The sequence below is a fragment of the Drosophila kikkawai genome, chromosome 3R (assembly GCF_030179895.1).
Source record: "Drosophila kikkawai strain 14028-0561.14 chromosome 3R, DkikHiC1v2, whole genome shotgun sequence".
Lineage (NCBI taxonomy): Eukaryota > Metazoa > Arthropoda > Insecta > Diptera > Drosophilidae > Drosophila > Drosophila kikkawai.
Window position 1 is genome coordinate 25,328,831 of NC_091731.1, and position 24,101 is coordinate 25,352,931.

Consider the following 24,101-nt stretch of genomic DNA (forward strand, 5'->3'; position numbering starts at 1 on the left):
ATGTAGATGTTCTCTGGAGATGTTAGGTAATCCTGTATAATGTCTGGGTCCCGTGTAATCAACACCGGCTTAGAGCCCAGCCACAAAAATATTGTTGATCCATACTTGTCCAAATATTTTGTTCTCCACTTTATTTTTCCTGGAGTGTATTTTATTGTAAAATTATTAACTAAATAATGAGTATGTACTTACGTTTTTCCAAAATGGTCTCGACAGCAACGCCGAGAAGAGGAAGTCCCATTGGTCCGGGTACCGTCAGCCTAAGCATATAGAACTGGCGTCGCCTCCATAAAAATCGGATCAAAAAAAGTATCCCCGCGAGTAACAACAATTGAAACGCTAGCATTTAATACGATTTTTATTGCCAAAAACCTTAAGACTGTAATTTTGTGAGTTTTGGTTGAGCTTTATATAGAACACGGCTATAATTAACCGGCTAACCCCAGCATCCATTAATTGCTTTAAATCGTGCAATTACAGATTACTGTCGAATATAATTTTCAAATTTTTAAGTATCTAGAAAACAATCCAGCCCTAAAGGCTAATCCCGACCAAATATAAAGACTTTAATTTATATATTTAGACTAGCCGTGCCAGAAATTTTATAAAAACACGCACATGTCAACAAAAATGAACAGCAGTGAGTTTATTGTTTTATTTACCACAGATAACCAAAAACAATAGGGAATAACAGGCTAAGTACGTCGCTCAAAGGCCAGCCGTGGTGTCTCGGTCAGCTTCATTCCTATATTTTCAACGAATTGAAGATCCTCATAGGAAAAAGTTGTGCTCACCTTGAAGTTCCTGAGGATCTTGGCCAAGGCAAGCTTGGAAGACATAAGCCCATATCTCCAGCCTGCGAATTATGTAAATATATAGTAATCCAAAAGCAATATCTCTTAATGAAAGAACATAGCCCACCTATGCAATTTCTCTTGCCCTTCGAGAAGGGAATGAAGGCGTATGGATGCCTCGCGCTCACGTTATCTGGCAAAAAGTTATCCGGATTGAATTTTGTGGCATCTGGACCCCAGACCTCTGGGTTTCGGTGAGTATTGAACACGTCGACGACCGCCATGACTCCCTTGGGTATGATAGCTCCAGACGAAAGCCTGAAATCCTTTGAGATCTCCCTCGGATCTAGCGGAATCGCAGGTATCAAGCGCAATGTTTCTTTTACTACACGTTCCAAGTAAACTAATTTCTGCAGATCCTCGTAAGCCACTTCAAAGTCGCCGGGCGTCGGAAAGACCTCATTGAGTTCCTCGTGTACAGTGTCCTGGAACTCTGGGTGCATGGCAAGCAGCACTAGAGCGTGATATACGGTGAGCCCTGTTGTCTCAAAGGCACCTATCACCATAATAGAAATCTCGCCTTGCATATCCTCCCAGGACATTTTCCCCGTTCTATAGGAGTCGATGACTTGGTCGATCACCAAGTTCAGCTCCGTCTCGGAATTACTTTCCTTCTTGGAGCTAAGTTTTATCCGTATGATCTGAATAGGGGTGACTTAAGTTGATGATTTTTTTCAGCTCAAGATAATGACTCACCGAATCTAGCATCGAATGCATGGTAGAAATGTTTTTTTCAATGCCGCACAACTTCGCTATTACTCCGATTTGGGTAAAGGGAACAACGACATTTAATGTGATCAGTTTTAGGCTCCTAAGGAAATTTAATCACTGATGATGATGGTGGAAAAAGGAGGTGAAGTTTTGCTTACGTCTGAAAGCATTCCAGGAGGAGGTCGCTGTTGAAGCTTTCTTCTTGCTGGATATCTGCGCCCACAGTGGTCTCTGCATATAGGGAATGTATATAGATTTCTGTGTGTAATGGGTTAAATTTCCGACTACTAACGAAAGGATATCCTGAATGACCACTTCAGAACGTCTGAGAGGAGCTCCTTTTCGCCCTCACCGACATAAGAGTCCAGCAAGGTCAGCAGCACATTGGTCTCAGCGTTAAAAATGGGAAAGAAGCTGAGCAGAACATTTTGCTTGAAACAGGGATTCAACAGCTTGCGACGCTCGCTCCACTTGGGTTCTAGAAGTAATAAGTACTCAGTAATTGGTCACTGTAGAAGGTTGATGCATACATCCCATACCTGGCAAAGTCAACACTCCCTGTCCACAGTTAGCCACTATAGCATCCGCTGCGTGTTTACTTCGGTTAATGCATACGGGGGATGTCAGGATGTCCTCGACTATTTTCGGGTCTCTGGTAGCTAAGACTGGTAAGGGGCCAATCCAGGTGAATACGGTGGATCCGTATATGTTGAACATCATCGTGATTGCACTCAACCTTACTGAAAACGCAACAGTTTCAATTTATTCCAGACCTATTTATCACCTCACGTTTATAGAAAAATAAGTGCAAGGCAACTCCAAGTAGGGGAAACCCAATGGGTCCGGGCAACTTCAGCATCACCAGATAATATCTGCGGCGACTCCATAAGAAATATATCCAGCCAAATACTGCGGCGGTCAGTAGCAAGTCTATTGTCAGCATCTCGATGCCCGAACTGGATATGATCTCGTTCTAGGGCTTATGTTGGGCTTTAAATAGTTTTGGAAGCCACCACTTAGTGTGTGTCGGTTCCATTAAATGTATATTAAGTTGTAATTACTTTGACTTTGCCTTTTGAAGAGTGAAAAAATAGTCTCATTAATGTAGGCAGTTGGCGCTCGCCAACTTCCGGATTCAAAGGGTACTTACTTCCCTTCTGCCCTTTGGAGATTTAAGCTCCGAACTCCTCAATTGCTGGGCGATCCATCATCGACACTGGGTAAAAAAGCAATTAAGCCCGAATCGTGTCAGCCGCTTACCAGTCTAAGGTGACGCTTACCCGGCTAAGCCCAAAATTCATAGACAAGAAGCTGCCGGACCGCAACAGGTAACTGAGATCGGCTCTCCGTGCGCGGCAATTAAAGTCACAAAAAATGTCAGCGGCGATAAATTGTCTTTAAGTGCGTTCCCCGAAAAGTTGTCAAAAAGCGTTAGAAATTTTCACGGCAAGCAAGCCACACACAAATGCGAGAGTGTACCAAGAGCCACAAATCGATGCGTGGTGGTGTCCCAAGGTGTCCCGAGGTGTGGCAGGCTGCCCACGAACATGGTCGCGGCGCACGCAATCCCCAGAGATATGCACGAAGGAGGTGAGCTGCACATGGAGAATTATTGGGATGTAAAAAAGGATTAAATTTTCCTAATAATCCAAAAACGGAAAGCTATTAATTCTTAATGAAATAACCTCAAGCGCCACTGCAATGTCTGGAGTTTCTCTTAATAAAAATACCTTTAAGATTTTTTCTCAGTGTGGACCCCCGATGTCTGGGACTTGGGGACTACATTGCCGGCTGATAGCCGCGCGATAAGCAACATTACCGTACAATTTTCAATTAACACGCAGAGGAGGGCTCGGGAGGAGTGATAAATTCCACACAGCCTCGACCCTGGCGCTTGCAGGCACAAACTGTTCGCCACAGAGTCCCAACAAATTGTCTAATCTAATGCTCGGCCAGTCGCCGGAGAAGAACCGCCAGTCGCCGACAGTCGCCTCTAGAGGAGCTCTCGAGTCCTCGGCCAGGTCGGATCGGATCTATGGTAGCCGTTAGTGTCGTCGGCAGTGAAAAGTTGTCGACCTGCACCGGCCAGGGTATGGCGAACGCAAAAAGAGGCAAATCCGGGGAAATAATCGACAAACGTCCAACAAGCCAAGTGGCCGCGGTGGACAATTTATCATCTCGACTTGGTCTTCGGTTTCGCCTCCAGCCCGGTGGCCGTAAAAGCCTCTTTATGGCCGCTTCTGTGCTCTGTACTCGGGCCCCTGGTCACCGGTCACCGGTCCTCACCACCGTCAGTCATACAGGGGAAAGTATTCTTTTTGAGACACAAATCTTAAATTTTATGTTTTAGACCCATTTTGCATTTTTACAATGACATGTTTTCATTTGCGTTTTACGCTGCCGTTTTATGGTTCTTCAAATGATTTACATGCATGAGTACCATGGCCAAGACTGTGGCAAATACGAGGGAAAACCAGAATGAAAATATGCATATTTATCTACTTTATTTTATCACATATTAAGTCCACAACCTTTAAAGGTAAGTAAACAAATAAAGAATAAAAAACTGCAACAACGTGTAGATTTCTGACCCCTTAATAGAAAAATAAGTATATTATTTTTCGAAATATTTCCAACAGGTCATAATTTACGTTCAACTGATATTTTCTTAATTTTAAACTCACTTTCCAATTGTACGCTCGAGCGCAATCAACTTTTCAATTTTCCCAAAGCAAACAAATGTAAAAAATACAAGGAAAAAAGTGTCTTACCATTTTTCCCATTAGATGCGGCGCTTTCATCATTTTCAGGAGGCGCGTGAGGAGTTCAAAGGTGGCCCAAATGACATCCGCACATCTCCAGGGGCTGGCCAAAATACAGCCCCAGCTCCGGTAGCCACGGATGCCCAGGTGCAGCTGAAACGGCAACTGCAATCGAGATGAGATGAAGATGCGTCCGGTGGGCACACACGTTCGCTGGCCGTGAACTCTGCTCGCCTAACCCCTTCCTACATCGGATGGAACTCTCGGATATCTCGTACCTGCGCAATTTGAGCACCTGGCCGGGCCTCATGTGCTGCTCATGTGAGTGCCGCGAATCGGGGTCCATTTGCGTGAATTGAAAATGAAGCGGAAAAGGATCCAAACACCTGCAGGAATTGTAACAGACATAATCAGGCTGCCCGAATAATTGCAGCGAATGTGAATCATTCCAAATTGAAATCAGATGTGGGCCAAGCAGGAGACCCCATGGATCGGATCCCATGGATGCTACTCAGGTGGTGGGTGTGGAATAGACCCTCCGGGATGCGTGCGGGTTCAAGCCTGGATATCCGAGGCTCAGAGACGTGGACATGCATGCGATTCCATTTTGATAATAATGCCAAAGTCAAATAATTATAATGATCGTGATCACAATCGCCGCCTGCGATCGCAGATGGGAGCTGGCCAGTGACTAAGCAATTTACCGTTCCTCCGCCAGCCATGGGCCTCCGAGGCCCGTCCACTCCCCGGGCACATCTTCAGTGGAGCTCCAGGTCAATTGTCTTGGCTGCGGTCTGGGACCCGAAACCTGGGACCCAGAACCGCAACCAGAACCAGACCTGCACCGCCACAGCCACAGCCAGTTCTTGCCCAGTTCAATTGCAATTTCTATTTTCGTATTTTCATAGTTTCCTATTTTCGTGCTGGCGAATTCACCATCGACATCGCCAGACATCGAAGGCCCCAATCCCAGACCAGACCCCTGCCCCATCTTCTCCCGCTCCTCCTCCTCCTCATCCTCCTCCTCCGTTGCGCCTTCTGCGTAGGCGCTTTCACAGATTAATTGAAGTCATAAGCAATTGTAAACTTATCGCTTTTCGGCCTGCCCGATCCATCCACATCCACCAACTGGATAATTCTGTAATGTCTTCTCTGTGGTTTCCTTGGTCGATTCTTGCCGCTGCCACCTCCCCGCCTGGCCTTTATCGATTCGCAGCGGGAAAACTTGGCTGGTGTTGGCGTTTGGCTAATTTGTTGCTATATTTGATTGTGGCACACTTTGCGCAATTATTTGATTGCGTTTCTATTAAGTCCCGATACAGTTCAAGAGTTCAACAATCAGTAGCTTCTCCACTTCGTTTTCTTCGCTGGCATTTGAGGTTAAGTTCTTTACTCTTAATGGATGTGGGTCAAGAAATAGTAATCTCTCTGATATTTAGTAATATAAAGAATTTATTTTAGCATTTTTGCAACGTTATTCCAGATCCAATACTGTGATTATGTCACTGAGAATGCCATTACCCATACGCCGCGTCGAACAAAGCCAGTAATAAAGTTTGGGGCGTCATCCGTGACAATGGAAGTAGCGCCAAAGGCGGCAATTATGCTGCGTGTTGGAACGCGGAGCAAAAGGAGCGAAAGGATAAAAGCCGGATGCTCGAATATGGGTAATAAATGCGGCAAGGCGAGATGATACACTTAGCAGCGCCCAAGCACACGAAGGATGAGTTAAATGGCAAATGCTAATGGAAATATGACAAGGAAGCGGCACTCCATCCATCCTCCAGGTTCCCCAGGCATACACACATATGCAAATAGGATGCTAAATGTATGGGCAGGATGTGCGCCATGTGAGTTTAGTGGTTGCGGAAGCTGTGCGGCAGTTAAACATGGCGTCTTGCGATTTTATTGCCGCCTCGAAAGTTTGCTTACGCTTTGTGGCATAAATGAGACCAGAGATATGTAAGTGTGTCTGAGCCCGGAGAGGGGTAGCGAATTGAAATTCATGGAGCAGGCCCCAATCTCGGCGCTTGAAGCGTGCCCGCGGCGTTAATCTGAATCGGAGTACATATGGTTATGTGGCCAAAAGGAGGCATCTCCAGCTCCATCTCCATCTCCATTTCCATCTCCATTCCGCCAACATATGTTTGCCTGTTCACTCGTGTTGTGCCAGCTAAATTGCAGACAAACAATTAAAATGTTTATGCGACTCAAATTGAAAATTAATTGCTGCTCTCGTCGCCGCTCTGCGGTTTTAATTAATTTTTTTGTTTGCCCAAATTACCCGCATATGTAAATTGCACAAAATCTTGCAAAATCTTCGAGTTTAGCTGGAGATTTCACTCTCTCTCTCTCCCGATTTCTCTTCAAGAAAATCATTAGGAGATTGACAAATGGATTTCGGCCACAAATTTGACAAATTTGCTAATCAAACAGAACGCTCCGGCTCGCAGGACATCATTCACTGGGCCTTTCCCCCGTTCGACAGTTGAAAGGTGTTTTTAATTACTCCGAGTAGTAGTTGACAAAAAGAAACAATTAAGGTTCAACTGGGACAGCTCAGGGAGCTCGGGACGGCGTTTAGCCAAATGGAAAAGTGCAAATATTGTCAGAATGGAGGGAAGGGTGAGTGCGAGCCAGCGAATGTAACCCACACAGGACCAGGACATCATTAGTGCCCCCTCACAAGGAAGGCAGGCAGGGATGCGCATTGCTGGCCGACTTTTCATTTTCATCCTTCAAAGACAAAGTCGCTGTGGAAGTCAAAGTTGGAGAGGGAGACGAAGACGGAGTTTAAGAAATTGACATTTCTGGCAAACGGCTGGCGCTGAGCAAACAGCCGTTCTGCTGGATTCTCTAAAACTAAAATAATTTGCTAATATTTGCACAGCGATGGCGCAAAGTTGAGACGCCGCGGCGCATCATTAATTATTTGAGGCACAGGCTGGCAGCCAGCTAGCTATCTGGGGACTGGATGAAGCTCGGCTTGAAAAGGTTGTTAATTAATAGACGTTTTCTCTGCGGAATTTCGCAATTTAACATTTTCCACTGCCCGCCGATTTCTATATTAGTGTAACGGGAATGCTCAGCGAGTGCCAGTTCCCATTGATTGATGGCCCAATATGGCCGAAGAAATTGGCCATTGAGTGAGAGAAATGCAATTGGTATGTTTGGTACTGATATTGAGGTATTAATAAAAATGTGAATTTTAACCTTTAATGATCTTTAAACCAAAAACATACAACAATTTTAGGCAGTATTGCATTATAAAAATAACCATAAACTGAATATTTGTTATTTACAACCAAAGTAGTAATGCTAAATTTAAATTTGATTTATTCAAATCTAGCCCTATTTGCAGGAAAAAATAAATCTAAAATTTTTTCAAATTTTTATAAGGGGGTTACCATATAGTATTAAAGAGTCCAAAACCGGGCGCTGCGCTTGATTGCTAATGCCCCCTGGTACGTTAGAAATAAAGCCTTGGCAAGTGACCTCCACATTCCCTCTATCAGGGAGCAGATCAACCGGCATTCAAGTCGGTATAACGAACGTCTCACTGCTCACACCAATCGCCTAGCGGCTTCATTGGCCAACACGTCAGTCAGAAGAAGGCTCAAACGTAGACATCCCGCCGATCTCTGGACAAGAGGAAGACATACCTCGCGAGTATTAAAGCAGTAACTAGCATTTTCCACTTGTCATTAAAAATTTGTTAATTTGTTTCCGTTTCTGTTAAGTGCCATGTTATTGTTTTGTTCATATTTATAACCAACGTTTTATAGCCATTAGGTTGGTTGATCAACGTTAATAAAATCTTGTTTAATGTTATGCCAAAAAATATAGTATTAAAAATTGACTCTGTTGACTTCCAAAATTAACACAGAAAAGCTATTCGAACTCAGATTAAGCCATTTTTAGCTTAGTTTTGATATTTTAAAATTTTGATTAACCCAAAAAAATTTTTTAAATAAAAACATCTTATTTAAAAACCTTTTTAGGGGTTGATATATGGTACAATACTTTGGCATCCATAAGTTGCTTTTCTTTTTAGTTATCTGTTTCTTTATTTTCATAAATTGAGACATCATTTGTGACATTTTTCCTTTCTAAACACATTTTGAATTGATTACATTTTAAAATATATATTTTTTAATATTTTTTTATTAAAATTAGCTGCAAACTGTTTAATTTAAAAAAGGTTAACAAAATTATATATACTAGAAAAAACGATTTTCTTTCAATTAAAGTTAATACGTTAAATATATATTTAACAATTTTTTACCTAAGAAATTCTCATAAAAATCCTATTTACCATAAATTCATATTTGCTATAAATATTAACTTTAACATTCTGTTAGCTAACAGTCCGTTCTGTTCTGTTAGATGGGCCAACTGGAAAACTACCCACCGATGATGGTTTGCAATTGGGAGCGTTCTTAACGAAACCCCGGGCCACGCAATTCCACTCAGAGCAAACTCACTCAAATCGAAGGCCACGCCCCTTGGCGCAACTCGAGAGTGTGTGTGTGTGCGTAAAGAGTGTACGTGAGAGTGTGAGAGCGAGCAGAGCTCTTTTTTATTTGTTAATCAAATACGGAGCCCCCTCTGGCCTACCCCGGGCAATTACTGCATCAAGAGCGAACGAGATGGCAGATAAGGGGCCAGGGGTTGCAAGGGGGGGACCTGGGGGAGCCTGGGGGAAAATGGAAAATTTGTTAAGGAAAGCGGCGCAAGCTGGAGGATTTCCCAGTTGACTGGCAAGCACAGAGGCAACAGTAAAGTGGAGCGCACGGCAGTTTTGGGTTCATATCTGCTGCTAAATAAATACATAAATAAATAAATTTAGCAATTAATACTATATAGTTATAGCTTATCAGGCGATTTCTTAGCCCGCTTATCGCCGCTTGGATTGTCAATTTTTTTTTTCTTTCGAGGGGCCATTAAAACGAGTATTTTTTCCGGGACTTAAGGCATTCTCCTTATCAACCCAAAAAAGGCAATTAACAAGTGCGACGGCCAGTGACATAATCGACGAGATAGTTCCGAGCAGAGCCTGCGGTTTCGATTTCGATTGAAATCTTTCCAAATTGCTCGATTCTTGACTTATTTTTAGCCTGCCCCTAGAGTTCAGCAATTAATAAATTGCTGTTTTGCCAATAGGGGTTTACTCCCTTTAACCCGAAACCCGGAACGAGGCACCCTTGAACCCGAGCCACCAAGATGCTGCCGCTGTCTCATCAAAAGATGCTTAGTTTCCCCTTTTTTCAACGTCTCGTTTTGGGTGCAAAAAACCCCGAAAAAATTAATTTCTGTTAAAGAGTTCCTCAAGAGGGCAGCGAAAGGAGAGGGTAAAAAAGTGGTGAAGGGATGACGATGCTGAGACGGGATCTTGGCCAGATCAAAGATGCTCGACCAACAGAAGTGTGTTTTCTGCTTTTCTCCTTTTTGTGTTTTTAGGGTAAAATCTTTGAACTTTTCACGTTAATTGCTGCTGACACGGGCAGGGGGTTCACAAAGGTGACAAGCTGTTCTCTGGTCCAGTTAAAAAACTGAACTCTTGGCATCTGATGGACATTTGACCGTTAGAACTGGACCAAAGTCCACATTTTCTATGGGAAACTTTCAGTTTGTAATATATTATAATAATAATTCACAAGGGAAAGATTTTTCCCAGGAACCCCAATTCGTTGGAAATAAAATCTAAGGCAATGAAAATATGCAGAAATATGTGGTCATTATTGGAACTTGAAAGTCTGTGTGGAAATCAGCATTGTTTGAAATTTATAACCGACGTTTTTTTTTTTTTTGCGCCAAATCATAAGCAGAACATAAAAACCGAATTAGTCGCGGCGACACATCAAATCGAAAATGATAATTAATTATACTGGCCACCGAACTGTAACTGCAACTATGCAATTTTTCGCACTCAGTTCGCTTTTCCATTTCCCCGGACACAGAAAAAATGGGTGAAAAAAGCAGCACACATAAAACTGAAAAATCAAACGGAAATTAACGGAAAATCCATTGAAAATATCCCGAAAATAATTGTCAAGCGGAACGTGGTGAGAGGAGGGAAAACTGCCGGGGAAGGGGCAGCGTTACATGCGAGGGGAGGCTGCGCGGTTTTTGCATATGCGCTGGCATAGAAAATTGCAGCGAGTCCCCGAGGAAATGTGTCCTGGATCCTTGCCCGATGGGTGTGTTTGCTTGTGTGCGAATGTGCAGCGACCTCTGACCCAGATTCCTTGGACCCTGCAAATATTTTCCTTACCTTTTTGCATACAGCGTCGTCTTGAATAATACTTCAGCGGCGTTGAAGGCAAACAAATTCATTTCCAGGGAAGAAAGGAGAAAAGCCGCGTGGCATCAGTTGTTTTGTTCCTCGCCCGAAGTTGACTTTATTATATTCATAAATATTTATTGACAGCTCGAAACGCGCTCACAATGGGCTATTTTCGATTTGTTTTGTTCGCGCACAGGCCTTGGAGGATTTTTACCAAATTTTCATTAAGATTATGCTGCATTCTTGGCACCTTTAAGAAGGTAACCTTCTGATTTGAGTGAATGAATAGCTAAAATCAGATTTATTGTTGATCGAATTTCGATGGGAGCCAAATAGCATTGAATTCCCGCCAAAAACTCTTGATCTTCAATGGGTCACAGCGAACAATATCCAAACTATCGCACTTTAATAAAGTCCCGAATGCCGGACTAATTCGAGGGCTGACCAACGGATTCGATGTGCACCATAAAATCATAAAAGTCTCGGCACCCAAACTCCTTCTATCGACGGCTAATTGAATCCGGGCAAGTATCCGGCGGGAAGACAGCTGCCTGGGCCGCCCGTCTGAAGTCCCCCGAAGATATGCCAATGGCGATTCGATTGTTATGCCTATATCTCTGTAAATGCTGTCACGCATAATAAGCTGACCGGCAGCGCGATTTGCGATTTCAGTTTTATGGATTTCTAATGAAAATTCTTCGAGCTTCCTTGGGACACCGGGAGACACACCTGGACAGATAGTCGAGCAACCCTTCGGTCTGGACAGCGGTGACCCCGCTGACCTCGCAACGGTTCCTGCATTTGCATACTTCGTGGACCTCGAGTTACTTTGGGTGCATGATTTGTATAATTTTCCTCAAAAGAAAAACTCGAATTTTTTGGGATAAAATCGAGGTGATTTTTAATGAAATTTCTTCCGTTCTCAGGGGTATAAAGAGGACAAGCAGTGAACCATTTGATTTGTAGTTTCTCCTGCCTATATCCCTCCATCCTTATCCCCGCGCTACTTAATTAATATTACAATACCATTTTGCGAATTCTGATCCTTGGAAAATGTCCTCGAACTACTATGATTGACACTTCGCTGGCGTTTCAATCAAAATTCCATTATTGCTTCGTGTGTGTTTTTAATTGTGTTTGACAAAGTTGCGAAACAAGATGTTAACCCCGGGGGTTGACTTTCGACGGCGGGAGATGGGGATGCGGCATCAGCAGCAGCATCTTGATCTTGGGAAGAGATCTCCGAGATCTCTGACAGCAGCTGCGCCCCGAAGACTAACATTTGACCGTTGGTCAGCTGGGCTGCCAAAAGGGTTGACCAGCTCAAAGTTCGGGGCCAGCTTATGGAAAGGGGTTAGACCTTAATGATGTTTGAAATAGATGCTGGAAATCTAACGGAAAATGTGCAGACCATTCAAGAAATAAAAAAAGGCTCTATATTAATTAAATTTTAAATAATAACACAAATAAATTGAACTTTAAAACTCTTACTGTACAAACTCTAATTAAAATCCGGCACCAAGTATCAAATATCACTATATCGCGGACTTTAATTGCCTTTGGCCTGGTGAAATCATCGCAAATTGGGCTATAACATAACAATTGCGGCCGCCAGACAAGAGAGCTCACAAAATGGGCTTACTAATGTTTGCGGTTTTGATTACAAAGGATGCTCGATGAGGGATGGCCCAAAGTCACCGAAATTGATACAGATCCTGTAGGATGGGCCGGATCCTGCGCCCGCCGCCAAGGGGTTGCAACTGTGGCAACGAGTTGAGCCGCGACAATTGAGCAGTTTCTCGGTTTGTTTCTCTTTCTGCCCAAAGTATCGCATTACCCGGCTGATTGCGATCTGTTAACCCGTATTTGTCAGCCTCCGGCAATCACATTCGTCGCCCGTCAGGGGAGTGGGAAGTGCCGCGTGCCCCGGCATTATCTAATTACCGCATTAGCCGCCTCAGACTACAGCTGCCGTCGGAATAGGAAATAGTTTAAGTCCGACGAGATGTCTTTGTCTTGGCCAGAAGGTGTTGGCCATGGTAGCCGGGCCATTGTGCGCAAGGTGACACACCTACCTACCGATGGTTGCAGGGGTGTGGCATTGTCCTGCCGATCCGGTTTCCCTGTGATTTACGGCCCGACGAAAGGACCTGAGGCGGGAGGCGATGGTGTTTGTCCGGCTACCAAAATAATTGACCATATTTATGGACATTACAGCCTTTTATGTCTTCATGTCGGCACATTTGCCTTTGGTCATTCGGAGCTCATTCGCTGGACAACTATTTTAGTGAGGTGCTCACGCTCCCCCGCTCTCGCAGGCAATTGTTTTAGGCCGTGTTTTTGTGGCAGCCGAACTTCCTTCCGTTGGCAATTTCATGGTCACTTTGTGGGCGTTCTGACTTGGCCCATTGTCTTGGCCACCAGCAGATGCTGTGCTCGGCAAAAAGGTGATGATGGGCAGGAGCTGGGGCTCCGGTAGATTTACGGTTTGCCCAAAACTATTTTGGTTGAGTTCTACACAAATATTTACAAGAGCCGAACCTCTGCCCCAAGGCCCTGGCCCGGGTCCAAGCCTGTACCGCTGGGATCAGCAGACTGCTTAACCCCTTTTATGAAATCGCTTGACAAAAACATGAGGAGAAACCCAGAAGCTCCGAAACTCTGGTTTCGCAAGCGGCCGCCGCGTATTAAAATGTCAGGCGGACCAACGTGTCAACCTCCGGTGCCAAATGTCAATACAAGGGGTCCAGCTCCCCAGTTCCCGTCAATTATTTTATTATGATTCCCACTCTCCTCCCGCTGTGCCGCTGCCCCGTCACTCTGCTCATTTGTTTGTCATTTGCCGACTTCGAACTGCCGGCTAATTGTGGCTGCTTTTTGCTTTCTGCTAAATGCATTTTGATTTTGCAACTGCCTTTTGCCGGCGAAGGCAGAAGTTCGTGATCTGTGGCAATCGCTTGACATTTACAAGGCGGCGGACTTTTGTTTTTAATTAGACTTGGAGTCGGCGTTGGATTGGGAGTCGGAGTGGCAGTAGGAGTAGCAGTGGAGGCCTGGCTGGGTGGTCTCCGCTCCATGGCTGATTATCGACGCGCGGGCTTAGATCTTTGCCGTCGATTAAGCTGCTTAATGCCATTAACATGATTAAGAGCAGCTCCGCTGGCAGCTCCACTCGGCGCTCTCCCCAGGCCGTCGCGCCATTGTACATAGTTGCGTGGAAAACCCATTCAGATCGCCGGCCATTCACAGGAGTTCCGATCCGCTAATTGAGCAATTGAACTCTGATCGCAGCCTCCGGAAGATTGGCTCTTAATTCATAATCAAATGATGCGAACACACTCGGCTCGGCTTAAAGCCCGGGGATTGGTTTCGGTGAGTTCAGAGCTGATCGACCGACCGACCGGCCACTGGACATATCCCGTTTGGCAGGCTCTGACCAGGGGTGAGTGCTTTCGGGTCAGAGGTCAGGCTGGACGAAAACTTCTCATGGGTCAGGGCGATCAACTCGATTTCGGACACGGAAAAACGAGTTTCACAACCAATTTCTGTTCCATTTTAAGCACTCATTTCTCGAGCCTGACCTTTGAACTTAGCCCAAAAATCCAGAACGGGCCAATATTACCAGAAATCCATCCGTAGGTTCTGTGGGAAACAGTCTCGAACTTAGCCAGCTGCCCCGCTTACTTGATTCCAACTCGTATTTTCGGAGAACTTTTTATCAACGAGAGGAAGGCGCAGATAACGGCGGGCAAACAACCGAATTTGCCCAAAAACCTATTTACACTTAGCGGCAACATTTGTTGGCATTCCCCGTGTATCTGGGAGATACGAGCGGCGGGCCAGATCCGTGGGATGCCATTCCGATTGCAGCGCCGAATCTAATTTTATGAATGAACCAACTCAGCCAAGTGCGAGTATGCGTAATGCAGTAACAATTAACAAGTATCAAGTCAACACGGCGACCGAAACTAAGCCCAAACTAATGAATAGAACTGCTCTCGGAGCGGCGAGCAAACTAGGTTTATCTGCGGGCAAATATTTATCACGATAATAGTGATGACTGGCACTGCATCTGGGTCGGGTCGCCCTCGAGATGGTTCCGCGCTCCAGGCTCCCAGATCCGCAGGTGAGCCCTCGCTGCTATCTGGTGGGAACCCACGCAGAGCCCTCCGAACGGAAGTCTAGGGCTAGATAAAAGTGGTTCCGATGTGGAAACATCTGGGGCTTCGCCTCGAGGCCCTAAGCAAATGCAAATGTCACTCGGCACATCCGGGATCGCCTGTGATATACGATTTCTGCCAGGCTCAGCCGGCTGGCTAATTACTTCCACCCAATCGAAGGTGACCACTCGGTCCGATCTGCGACAGAAACAGAAGCTCTGCGGCACCGGAACCCAACCCGATACCCAATACCCGAGTCACCCTCGATTTGCCTGGAACTTAATTGCCGAAACCCAATAATTCTCACATTCGAAGCTGACTTTGATTGCCCTGCGCGGTTTCCGATTTCCAGGAGGGAGCCAGAAAGGGTTGAGTCCAGTAGTAAGGGTTGCTTGGCCGCCAATAATATTTAATAACAATTGATATAAATATTGAAAGTATTATTGAGTCATAAAGTGGCATAGCCTTCGATGGACGTGAAATTTGAGTTGGTTGCGGCACTCCTGATCCCATGTAATCTCATCGGGCTTATCTTGGACCGCAGGGCGGCTCGTAAATAACATTCGAACTGCTCAATTTTCAGTGTAACTCTTAGCCGCGATAAAGGCTTATCGCGCAGGGCGAGAACTAGAACTGGAACAGGCCCAAGAGATAGTCCAGCCTCGGATTTCAGATCCCGTCTCGTAAAAATCGTAAATAAGTCAGCCGCCAGCTCGGAGAAGCGATAGCAGAAGGATTTGTTACGTTGCCTTACCGAGATGGCTGTCGAGACTTCCCCCCAGGTCCAATTAAAATCATCTAGCTCCGCCCAACTCCCGTTCCAAGGGGCCCACATCCTGTATCGCTTCTCACGGAAATCATTCGGAATTTTTCCAATTTTTTCGAAGCCGTTTTTTCCGTAACAAATTCCAGCGGGCTTGAGAAATGCACGTCGCGCCCCCGCCCCAACTTCTGGTTAAATATTTGTAGAATCAGACTCAGCCATAAATTGTAATCTTCCACGGGCGAGTTGCCGCTAAAGATCCTGGCGCAGTGGATGTCACTTTAGGGTCTGTTATTGTTTTTTTAATACTTGTCCAGATGTTGCCATAGACTTCGACGGGCACGGCGACTCCATGTGTCAATGACTTTTTTGGTATTTGAATGCTGTGCTGCCTCGGGGTTTGTTCTCACACTGTAGTTGTCGTGTAGCTAATTTGTGATTTCTGGTGTTTTCGGTGTTGGATTGGTTTTACGCTCGCCTTGAAAACCATTTTCCGGCTATTGATTTCCATTGAGTGAAGTCGGAATGGATGACATGAAAGTGCTGGGATGATTTATTGACATGGGGTTTTACCCCAGCTCCCTCGAGCAATTGGGATGGGATTGGGGCTTGCACTTCCCAGTCTGATCCTGGGAAAGACGCGGCTTCGCACCTGTTTGGCCAGGGGATATCCCTGACTTTTCTGTGCGTATCCTGTAAGGACATCCTGCATCCGTGTTTGCCTCAGGATATCCACCAAAGAAATCGGTCTGCTCCAAAATCACGTAAACATCGTACAAGATATTATTTACTTACCGCACAGGGGAAAACACTGAGGCCTTTCCCAAGGATATTCAACTACACGGGAACAAAGCGGAAAACTGCATTTTCTACAGTAATCCCCCCACCGTACACAACGCCTGTGCGCAGGCCTCACTGCAATGAGCGTAATTTGAAGACCGCGAGAAAGGCGAGTGGATTATCCACCGGGGAACACAGTGCCTCACGGATTTCCAATTCGATTTTCCCACAATGGGACGACAGAGGGACAGCGGGAAAATTAGTCTTTCTTTATGCTTAATTAGGATTTCGGCTTGAGTTTCCCGCGGCAGGAAGTGCAGTGCTCCAAGCGAGCTATGCCTAGGCTGGCTGCCAGTTGACAGTTGATCCCGCCTCTACCTGGGCACATGCTGCGGTTTTCCATACTTTGCTTTGTTTGCCATTTAATTGCACTTGCAACCGTGAAAATCTCGACCGCATTAGGGTCAAGTGCAGCAGTGTGTCAAACGGAAGGAGCCGAAGGACTTCTACCTGCGAGGGCCTACGCAGGCGCGGGTTCGGTTTCACTGCCAGCTGTAGTTGTACACAGGACATGGTCAGGCCTGCGATGGACTTGGCCGGCGGACAGCACTTTTGGCACTCGTTCTGCGGTCTAGCGGACATGTGTCTGCATTTTGTGCTGTGTCAGGGACGAAGGGCATTGACAGGAAGGAAGGGCTCGCTTGCGACAGTCGTAGGGTTAGATAGGATTGAGGGAGAGGACAGCGTTAAGTAAATCGATTTTGAATTCCTTTTGACTTTATTTGATTGCAGTTGATGTACTAAGTACGTTTAGTTTATTTAAATTAGAAATAGAATTAATTAAGTTAGAATATTAAACTCCATTTGTTTCTCTGCTTAGAGACAGACGCTGAAGCACAACAGCGGAAAATCTTAACAAGCTGCAGCATCTGCGGTTGGGGTTGAGTCTTCTGGCATGTGTCTTCTATGGGTTTGATTGCCTCGTTTGCTGTTTAATCGCTGTTGACGTGCATAAATTTCGATCCCCGGCTGCGGCTGTCACCCCTTTTCGGCTGATTTGTTTGGTAAACAACCGGATTAGGCACCAGGGAAATCCGAGATCGCCCCAAAGTCGGAAGCCAGCGAAGTGTCGCCCTGATTCGGGGTAAGGTGAGACACTCCGATTGGGAAGTGCTCGAAATGGTTTCATTGACAACTGTCAGAAAGACAGTTCTAAATTTGGCATCGGCTCGGCGGAGTGGCCTCTAAAATTCCCACAGTTTACCCCAGGAGCAGTTCTGGGAGGGGCTACAATTAAAATTTAATTTTAAAGCCAACACTAATTATGTTTTTCCCCTCTAACTAAAACTGCGCCTAATTTCCCTGTTCGAGCAGGACTACAACCCCCTTGTTCGAGTACCAAGCATGTCCCTGCCGCGATCCTTCGTTTTCTCCCCCCGATCCTGTCGCAGGTGGCTCGTTTCAGAGTTTTTTCCTCTCTCCGAGCGAACGAGGCTTGCGTGCCTAGGCCGCGACACAGAGATTTCTACGGGCTTGGTGTACCAATTTTATAGTTTCCGGATCAAAAGATCACTTCCTGCGGGGAATATGACAGGATGCTCAGGCGACTTTTGGTGGGAAAGTTTCGAAAATTCCTCTCAGACGTAGTCCTTGTTTTTTTGTGGTTAGCTAATGATATGCTTTTACATGGGACATGCATAACTTGGAAATCTATTACGTGGGGAACTCAAGGATTTCGTAGTAACAAAAATAAATTTAGTCATAATTTTTACGTTCTACCCTTCTGTCATACTGGCATATTTAAAATCCATTCAAGTCTTTTAAAACAAAATATATTTTTACAGAAGACCTCATAACGAAATTTCCGTTGCGATCAGTGTATAACCGTTACCATGCACCGCTGGTTCTTTGCCAACGAACGGGAGGAGTGCGATCCCAGTCTGAATGATGGACTCGATGAGGAGAGCGAGTGTGCTGAGCAGCCAGAGGCACCGCCACCGGTGCCCACCACCGAGTGGCCCTTCACCGTGGTCTACCACCGCAAGCTCGGCGGCAATGAGTACATTGGCATCTCCGGTAACTGCGAATCGTTGGGCTTCTGGTCGCCCAAGGACGTGTTCATCATGGCCAAGCAGGAGTGCTCCAACTGCATGTGCAAGTGCCACACATACGAGGCTGTATTGACCATTCCGCGAAACATTGACATCCACTATCGATACTGCGTCGTGGTCTACGACCCGGTGGCCAAAGACTGCTACATACGCTTCTGGGAAGCGCAGCTCAAGCCGCGGGTCATCCGCACTTGTCAGAACCTGCTCAAGGACGTCGACTGCTTCGGTCATCCACACGTTAATGACGAACACAACCGCGTGGACCGCGGCTGGGTGTCCACTGAGTCCATAGTGCAGTTGAAGTTCTTTAACGCTCCCTTCCAATGGCAGCGCCAGAAGCCGCGGCTGCTCAATGTCCATGTGACGCCGATGTACGAGGCGGACATCGGCTGCAAAGAAGGCACCCTTCAAGCAGCAGTGAGAAAAACATCAGTGCCGCGCCTCAGCCACTACCTGTCCAACCATGATTTCCAGAACTTAAGCCTTGAACTTCGAATGGCCTACACTGAGGTGGCCAATCTGCGCTCCACCAAGCCCCTGGAGTTCCAGCCCATTTTCGGTGTGCCCTGTGGACCAAAGGACCTGCAGCTGTTCCACTGCACAGTGGCCTACCCGGAGGAGACGCTCTACCGACTGGACCTATACACCTACGCCCACAAGGCTGCGTCGGATGAGCCGCCGTATCACTACGGCTACGGGTTCCTGCAGCCGAACCAGTTGCTGGGCAGCGAGGGCTCGGCCCAGGTGAAGATAACCTGCGCCTCCACGCATAGGCCACTGATGGAGTTGACCGTGCAATACCTGGTCATCCGTCCGCTGCAGGGCTTCCAGTGCGACATGAGCAAGAGCTACGAACGCTATTGGCGCAAGAGCCGTTTGTGCATGGACATCGGTCACCGGGGATCGGGCAAGACCTACCGGAACGGCGTCGACCTGTTTCGCGAGAATACGATTTACGGGTTCAAGCAAGCCGCCTTATCCAATGCTGACATGGTAGAACTGGATGTTCAACTCACCCAGGACGCCCAGGTGGTGGTATACCACGACTTTGTCCTCCGCTTTCTACAGCAACGCACTCCCAGCTACGAGGAGCTGCTGGAGAACCAGGACCTGCTGGTCTTCTCCTACGAGAAGCTCAACAAGCTGATGCTGCTCTGCATGGGCGGCTCTAAGCGCAAGGACCATGTCGCTGTGCCGCTGGAGGCCTTCACCTATGAGCAGCTGAAGGAAGTGCGTGTCCTGCGCTTCGCCGGAAGCAAAAGTTGCGAGTTATTCTGCGACGAGATGCTTAATGATCAGCGGCCCTTTCCTCTGCTTCTAGAACTGTTTCAGTTAGATAACGAGGCTATGCCCTTGTCCGTGGGCTTCAACATCGAAATCAAATGGCCACAGCTGGACAACTCGAGGCGCTGGGAGGCGGGCAGCTTCAAACCCACCTTTGATCGCAACTTGTACGTGGACACAATCCTTAAAGTTGTTCTGGAGAACGCCGGACGTAGGCGCATCATGTTCTCCTGCTCTGACGCGGACATCTGTGCGATGGTGCGCTACAAGCAGAACCTCTATCCGGTGGTCCTGCTCTCCGCGGACCCGGGTACACCGGTCCAGTACGCCGATGAGCGGGTCAGTCGACTGAAGACTGCCGTGCAGGTGTGCAACTCCCTGGAGTTCTTCGGGCTGAGCCTGCACACCAACACTGTGCTCGAGGACCTCTCGTTGAAGTCCTTGATGCGCCCGTTTGATCTGCAGGTGCTGGCCTGGGGCGGTACCGCCACCAGTGCGGAGGTGCGCAACCAACTGAGGCGTTTCGGCGTGGTGGGCATCATCTTTGACCGCATCAACCAGCTGGACCAGATGGGCGAGGAACTGCAGGGTGGGACAGTATGCATTATCGACTCCATGACCACGCGGCCGATTATCCGGGAAGTGGAAGTGGAGGAGTGGCGCCTAAAATGCGGCTACATGCGGGAGACCACTGTGGGGTATCCCAACAATCCTGAGGAATAAAGATTCCCAAGATATGTGCTCTGCTAATCCCGTTTCTGGTCCCGTAATCACTTGCCAACGTCCGAGGCAGACCATAAAGACAAAGGGCATTACAGGACTAAGCCGGGAATATCCCGAAGACCAAAGTTATGGCTACTGTCAACCCCTTCGCACACCCCCCGCCAATTGGCAAACTTTTCGCAAACACTCGCACTGCGGATGATAAGCTCATGTGAACTATTGCCGGGTAGATAAACAAAGGACACAAAGGAACAGGACCGCACCAGGAAGATGCTGCCAGGGGGCGAGAAGGGGTTAAGGCGAACCAGGGTCCAGGGTCCAAGAGAACTTCGTAACTGATATCCCGTGGCGAATGGGTTTCGTTTATAGGCCGTTGCACACTTTGGCTACACTCACTCGAGGCTGGTCGCTCGTCTTGTGCCCAACCCCTTAACATCCTTGATATCCTTTTGCATGTCACTCGCTGCTCTCCCGGTGGGATGTGGGCTCGGTTGTTTTGCAACTTCCTCCATTCCATTGTGCTGTTTATCATAATTTTTCAATTTAACACGAGACAGGGACAGCGAGCACACCTCACATCCTGGCTTCTTGCTCCTCGCTGCTGGCGTATAGTTCCCAATGTTTACTTGCGCAAACATCCTTTGACGAACTTTGTCCATTGTCCAGCCATCGCTTTGACGACGGCTTAGCCGTTATAGGACTTTCGTTTTTGCATTCTCATCGATTCCTCGTGTCCGTGTGTGTTTGCTTTTTGCCCAGAAAGGATCTCCTTCATCCGTTTTCGCAGCCATCGTCCTGCACTTCCCGGCGCCCGTTAAGGATGACGTTATTAATGAGCATTTTGACACTTACGTCTTGACATTTGCACAGCTGGCCGTTTGTCTTAGGACTTTCGGCCATTGGCGCGAGTGGAAAAGGTCAACTGGCGTCCTTTCTTTTCTTCCAACTATCAGACGTATTCCGTCTGCAATTTAAATAAATGTGTAATTATGTTTACTCTAGCAGGGGATTTGGGGCTACCGAACGACTGATAATAATACCTTATATGCGGAGGAGACGTTTGCTTAGGTATCTACTTAAAGCAAACTGTATTTAATATTTATGAAAAAATCTTGAATAAATATTTAAAAGGGATTGCTTAGCTAGATGGATGAACAATATTCTTAGAGGAAAAGTTTGCATATCCGTACTAGGTTTCCTTTTATTATTTACAAATTTATTTGCTTTTCAACAAGTTCTTTATACAAAGTCCTATCAGTAAATTACATATATGTATTTTACAAAGTCCTAGTTCTCCACTGAGCGCTCAAACGCTCTCCACAAAATAATCAAATTAATTCATATGTCCCAAGATGGGAAAACAAACTTTCGCAGTCCGGCAGGAGCAAGCCCTTAACCCCTTACTCTTCGACACTGTCCGGTTTTAGCTCGGGGCAGCTGTCTTCAGGGCGATCGGATGACCGCCCCACCCCACTCGATTCCAGCCCATTGCATTCCTTGGGCCGTCCTTTGTCCGGGATTGTTTGCCTTCAATTTGACTACAAACCATAATTTATCTTTTCAGACGTGTTGGTCAGCGCGACAATGGCGGGCCGGCCAGCGTCAAGGATTATTGATTATGCAAAGTGCCCGCTGCCCAGGACAATGCCGGGAAAAACAAAGGCTTAAGCAAAGAGCAAAGAAAGGATTCCTGGCCCAAGAAGTCTCAAGCTGGGCGAAGGAAGGGGTTGCTAGCTGGACAGCGGTCAGTGGAAGCCATGAGATGGCAGTGCTGGAATCCGATGAGCCGGGAAAGTATCCCCTTACAGGACACAGCGCGTGTGTTTTCGCCCATTAGAGAGATAATAGTTTTCGCCGCTTCTCTTCCTCCTCGGCGTTAATGGTCAGTTTCGCTGTTTTGGCATGGTTAATTAATATCCAGGTCCGGCAGAGTGTGAGAAAGTTGAAGGCAAAGGTGAGACTGGGCGAGGTGAGAGGCCCAATCTGTTGACGGATGCTGATGGATTAGGCAAATAATTAATGATGTATCCGTAACTGTAACTGTATCTGGTTTGGAAATTTACACAAACTGACCAAGTAAATGCTGGCTATTAATAGGACAGGACCTTTCATTCGTATACCAAACTGGTTCAGTTGGGAATTGATTCTAGTTTTGATGCCTAAACAATTAGAATGATTATATTTCAGAACAGATATTGGACAGCTTTGCAATTGAACAAACAAAACAACCTGCAATGCTGTCGAAGCTGTCAATTTAGCACAGCTTACATATCTTTATTGGCACTTAAAATGTTTTAATTAATATTATAATCTTTAAATGTTAGGTTTCAGTTTCAGCTAAGACAGCTTTTGGGATAGCGTAAGTCTGACATAATTTCAATGTTGATTGTCGACGTTAACAAATGTATTTGGTTTATAATTTCTACAAGACATTATTAACAATGTAGTCCTGGAAATAATTAAAGATGTTTAATTATACAATGATTATTACTTTTTCGTTATATATTAGATTAGAATGATGACAACCATACAATGTAAATAAATAAATTAGACAAGGAAAAATACTCAGATCAATGACAAATAAAAGAGATAAGAAAAATTTTAATAGTTTATGAAAAAAACAAATGTATTAAAGTTTTGCTATGAGATAATATAGGATCAGGAAAGTGCTCTATTCATTATTTATCAAATTAGCTACTTTGGAAACATGAAAGAACCACATTGGACTTGGGGTTTCTCCGGAATATGGCTTTTCCCATATCAGCAAACAGAATATATAAAAAAATCATCAATACCCAGTACCAAGGAATTGTTTTGAGCAAGAAATATAAATCGAATCTAGGGGAAGAATCTTCGACTTCTGTTTCGTTCTGTGGGCTGATTTCTTCTTGATGTTTCCACTCAGAGACCCAGTGCTGCTGCAGACAGTTGGTGATAAGGAGCACTTCGTTCCCCGAACGAGGCGAATGACGCTGATAAGCGCCATTTGAGAGAGCACGGCTGAGGCGGGGTCAGCTGACCCGCTTTTAAGCAGAGACTTGTGCGCGTCCGATCGTCAAAAAGTGCCTCCGAGATTGCCACTCAACCATTCTGCTAATCTATCAGTCGAGTGTCCGTCTTTGTTTTCGTTTTGTTTTGCAGGCCGTCAATTTTCGAGCCGAAAATGTAAACAAACAGAGCATAGGAAAAATATAAAAAAAAAAACAGCCCCACATGCTTAATGAACAAATAAATAGCTATAACTACAGAGGAGCACATATGTACATAAGGGCGTGTCCACAGACCTTATTAATCTCAAATATATAAGTCAATAAGTCAATAAAAACATAATTCAATATTTGTTTAAGAAACTATAAAGTTTTAGTTAATATAAAGTAGTATGCCAGGTTAGCAAGACAAAATTTATACATTGATTTAATAGTTTTCTTTTACCTTTTTCATTACAATGCTAGGGAAATAACCTTATGTACAGTACCCATATAGTACGTCTCTGTGGCTCTTATCAGTCCGCGGAGGATGCGAATTGTTGTTTACATAAGACTTTTAATAGACAGAAAAGAGAGGCGCAAGATTAAACTGGCTGCAAAAACTGAACTTTTGTCCTGCGACAGCAACCGCGTTCCCTGATCTTTGGCGACATCAATTTTTAGGGTGAACAATTTCAATT

General features: G+C 45.8%; 2 protein-coding genes across 2 annotated transcripts; one reads left to right on the top strand and one right to left on the bottom strand.

Annotated features, from left to right (window-relative positions):
- Positions 1-695: 695 nt before the first annotated feature.
- Positions 696-2,514, bottom strand: LOC108080428 (Cytochrome P450 313a3). The gene is made up of 7 exons (XM_017175161.3): positions 2,355-2,514; positions 2,105-2,305; positions 1,858-2,043; positions 1,724-1,796; positions 1,551-1,665; positions 922-1,495; positions 696-856 (listed from the first exon to the last, which is right to left on the bottom strand). Exons 1-7 carry the CDS (start codon positions 2,506-2,508, stop codon positions 696-698), a joined length of 1,464 nt encoding a protein of 487 aa, XP_017030650.2. The 5' UTR covers positions 2,509-2,514.
- A 15,565-nt stretch (positions 2,515-18,079) lies between these two features.
- Positions 18,080-20,448, top strand: LOC108080438 (glycerophosphocholine phosphodiesterase GPCPD1). The gene has a single exon (XM_017175173.3). It carries the CDS (start codon positions 18,209-18,211, stop codon positions 20,432-20,434), a length of 2,226 nt encoding a protein of 741 aa, XP_017030662.1. The 5' UTR covers positions 18,080-18,208; the 3' UTR covers positions 20,435-20,448.
- The last annotated feature ends 3,653 nt before the right edge of the window (positions 20,449-24,101 follow it).

Bases quoted from the DNA above. Each gene is read 5' to 3' on its own strand.
- LOC108080438 (XM_017175173.3), top strand. From the start codon at position 18,209: ATGCACCGCTGGTTCTTTGCCAACGAACGGGAGGAGTGCGATCCCAGT.
- LOC108080428 (XM_017175161.3), bottom strand. From the start codon at position 2,508: ATGCTGACAATAGACTTGCTACTGACCGCCGCAGTATTTGGCTGGATA. The intron at 2,306-2,354 runs GTGAGGTGATAA...TTGCGTTTTCAG, and splicing joins GCACTTATTTTTCTATAAAC to TAAGGTTGAGTGCAATCACG. The intron at 1,496-1,550 runs GTGAGTCATTAT...ACCCCTATTCAG, and splicing joins TGCATTCGATGCTAGATTCG to ATCATACGGATAAAACTTAG.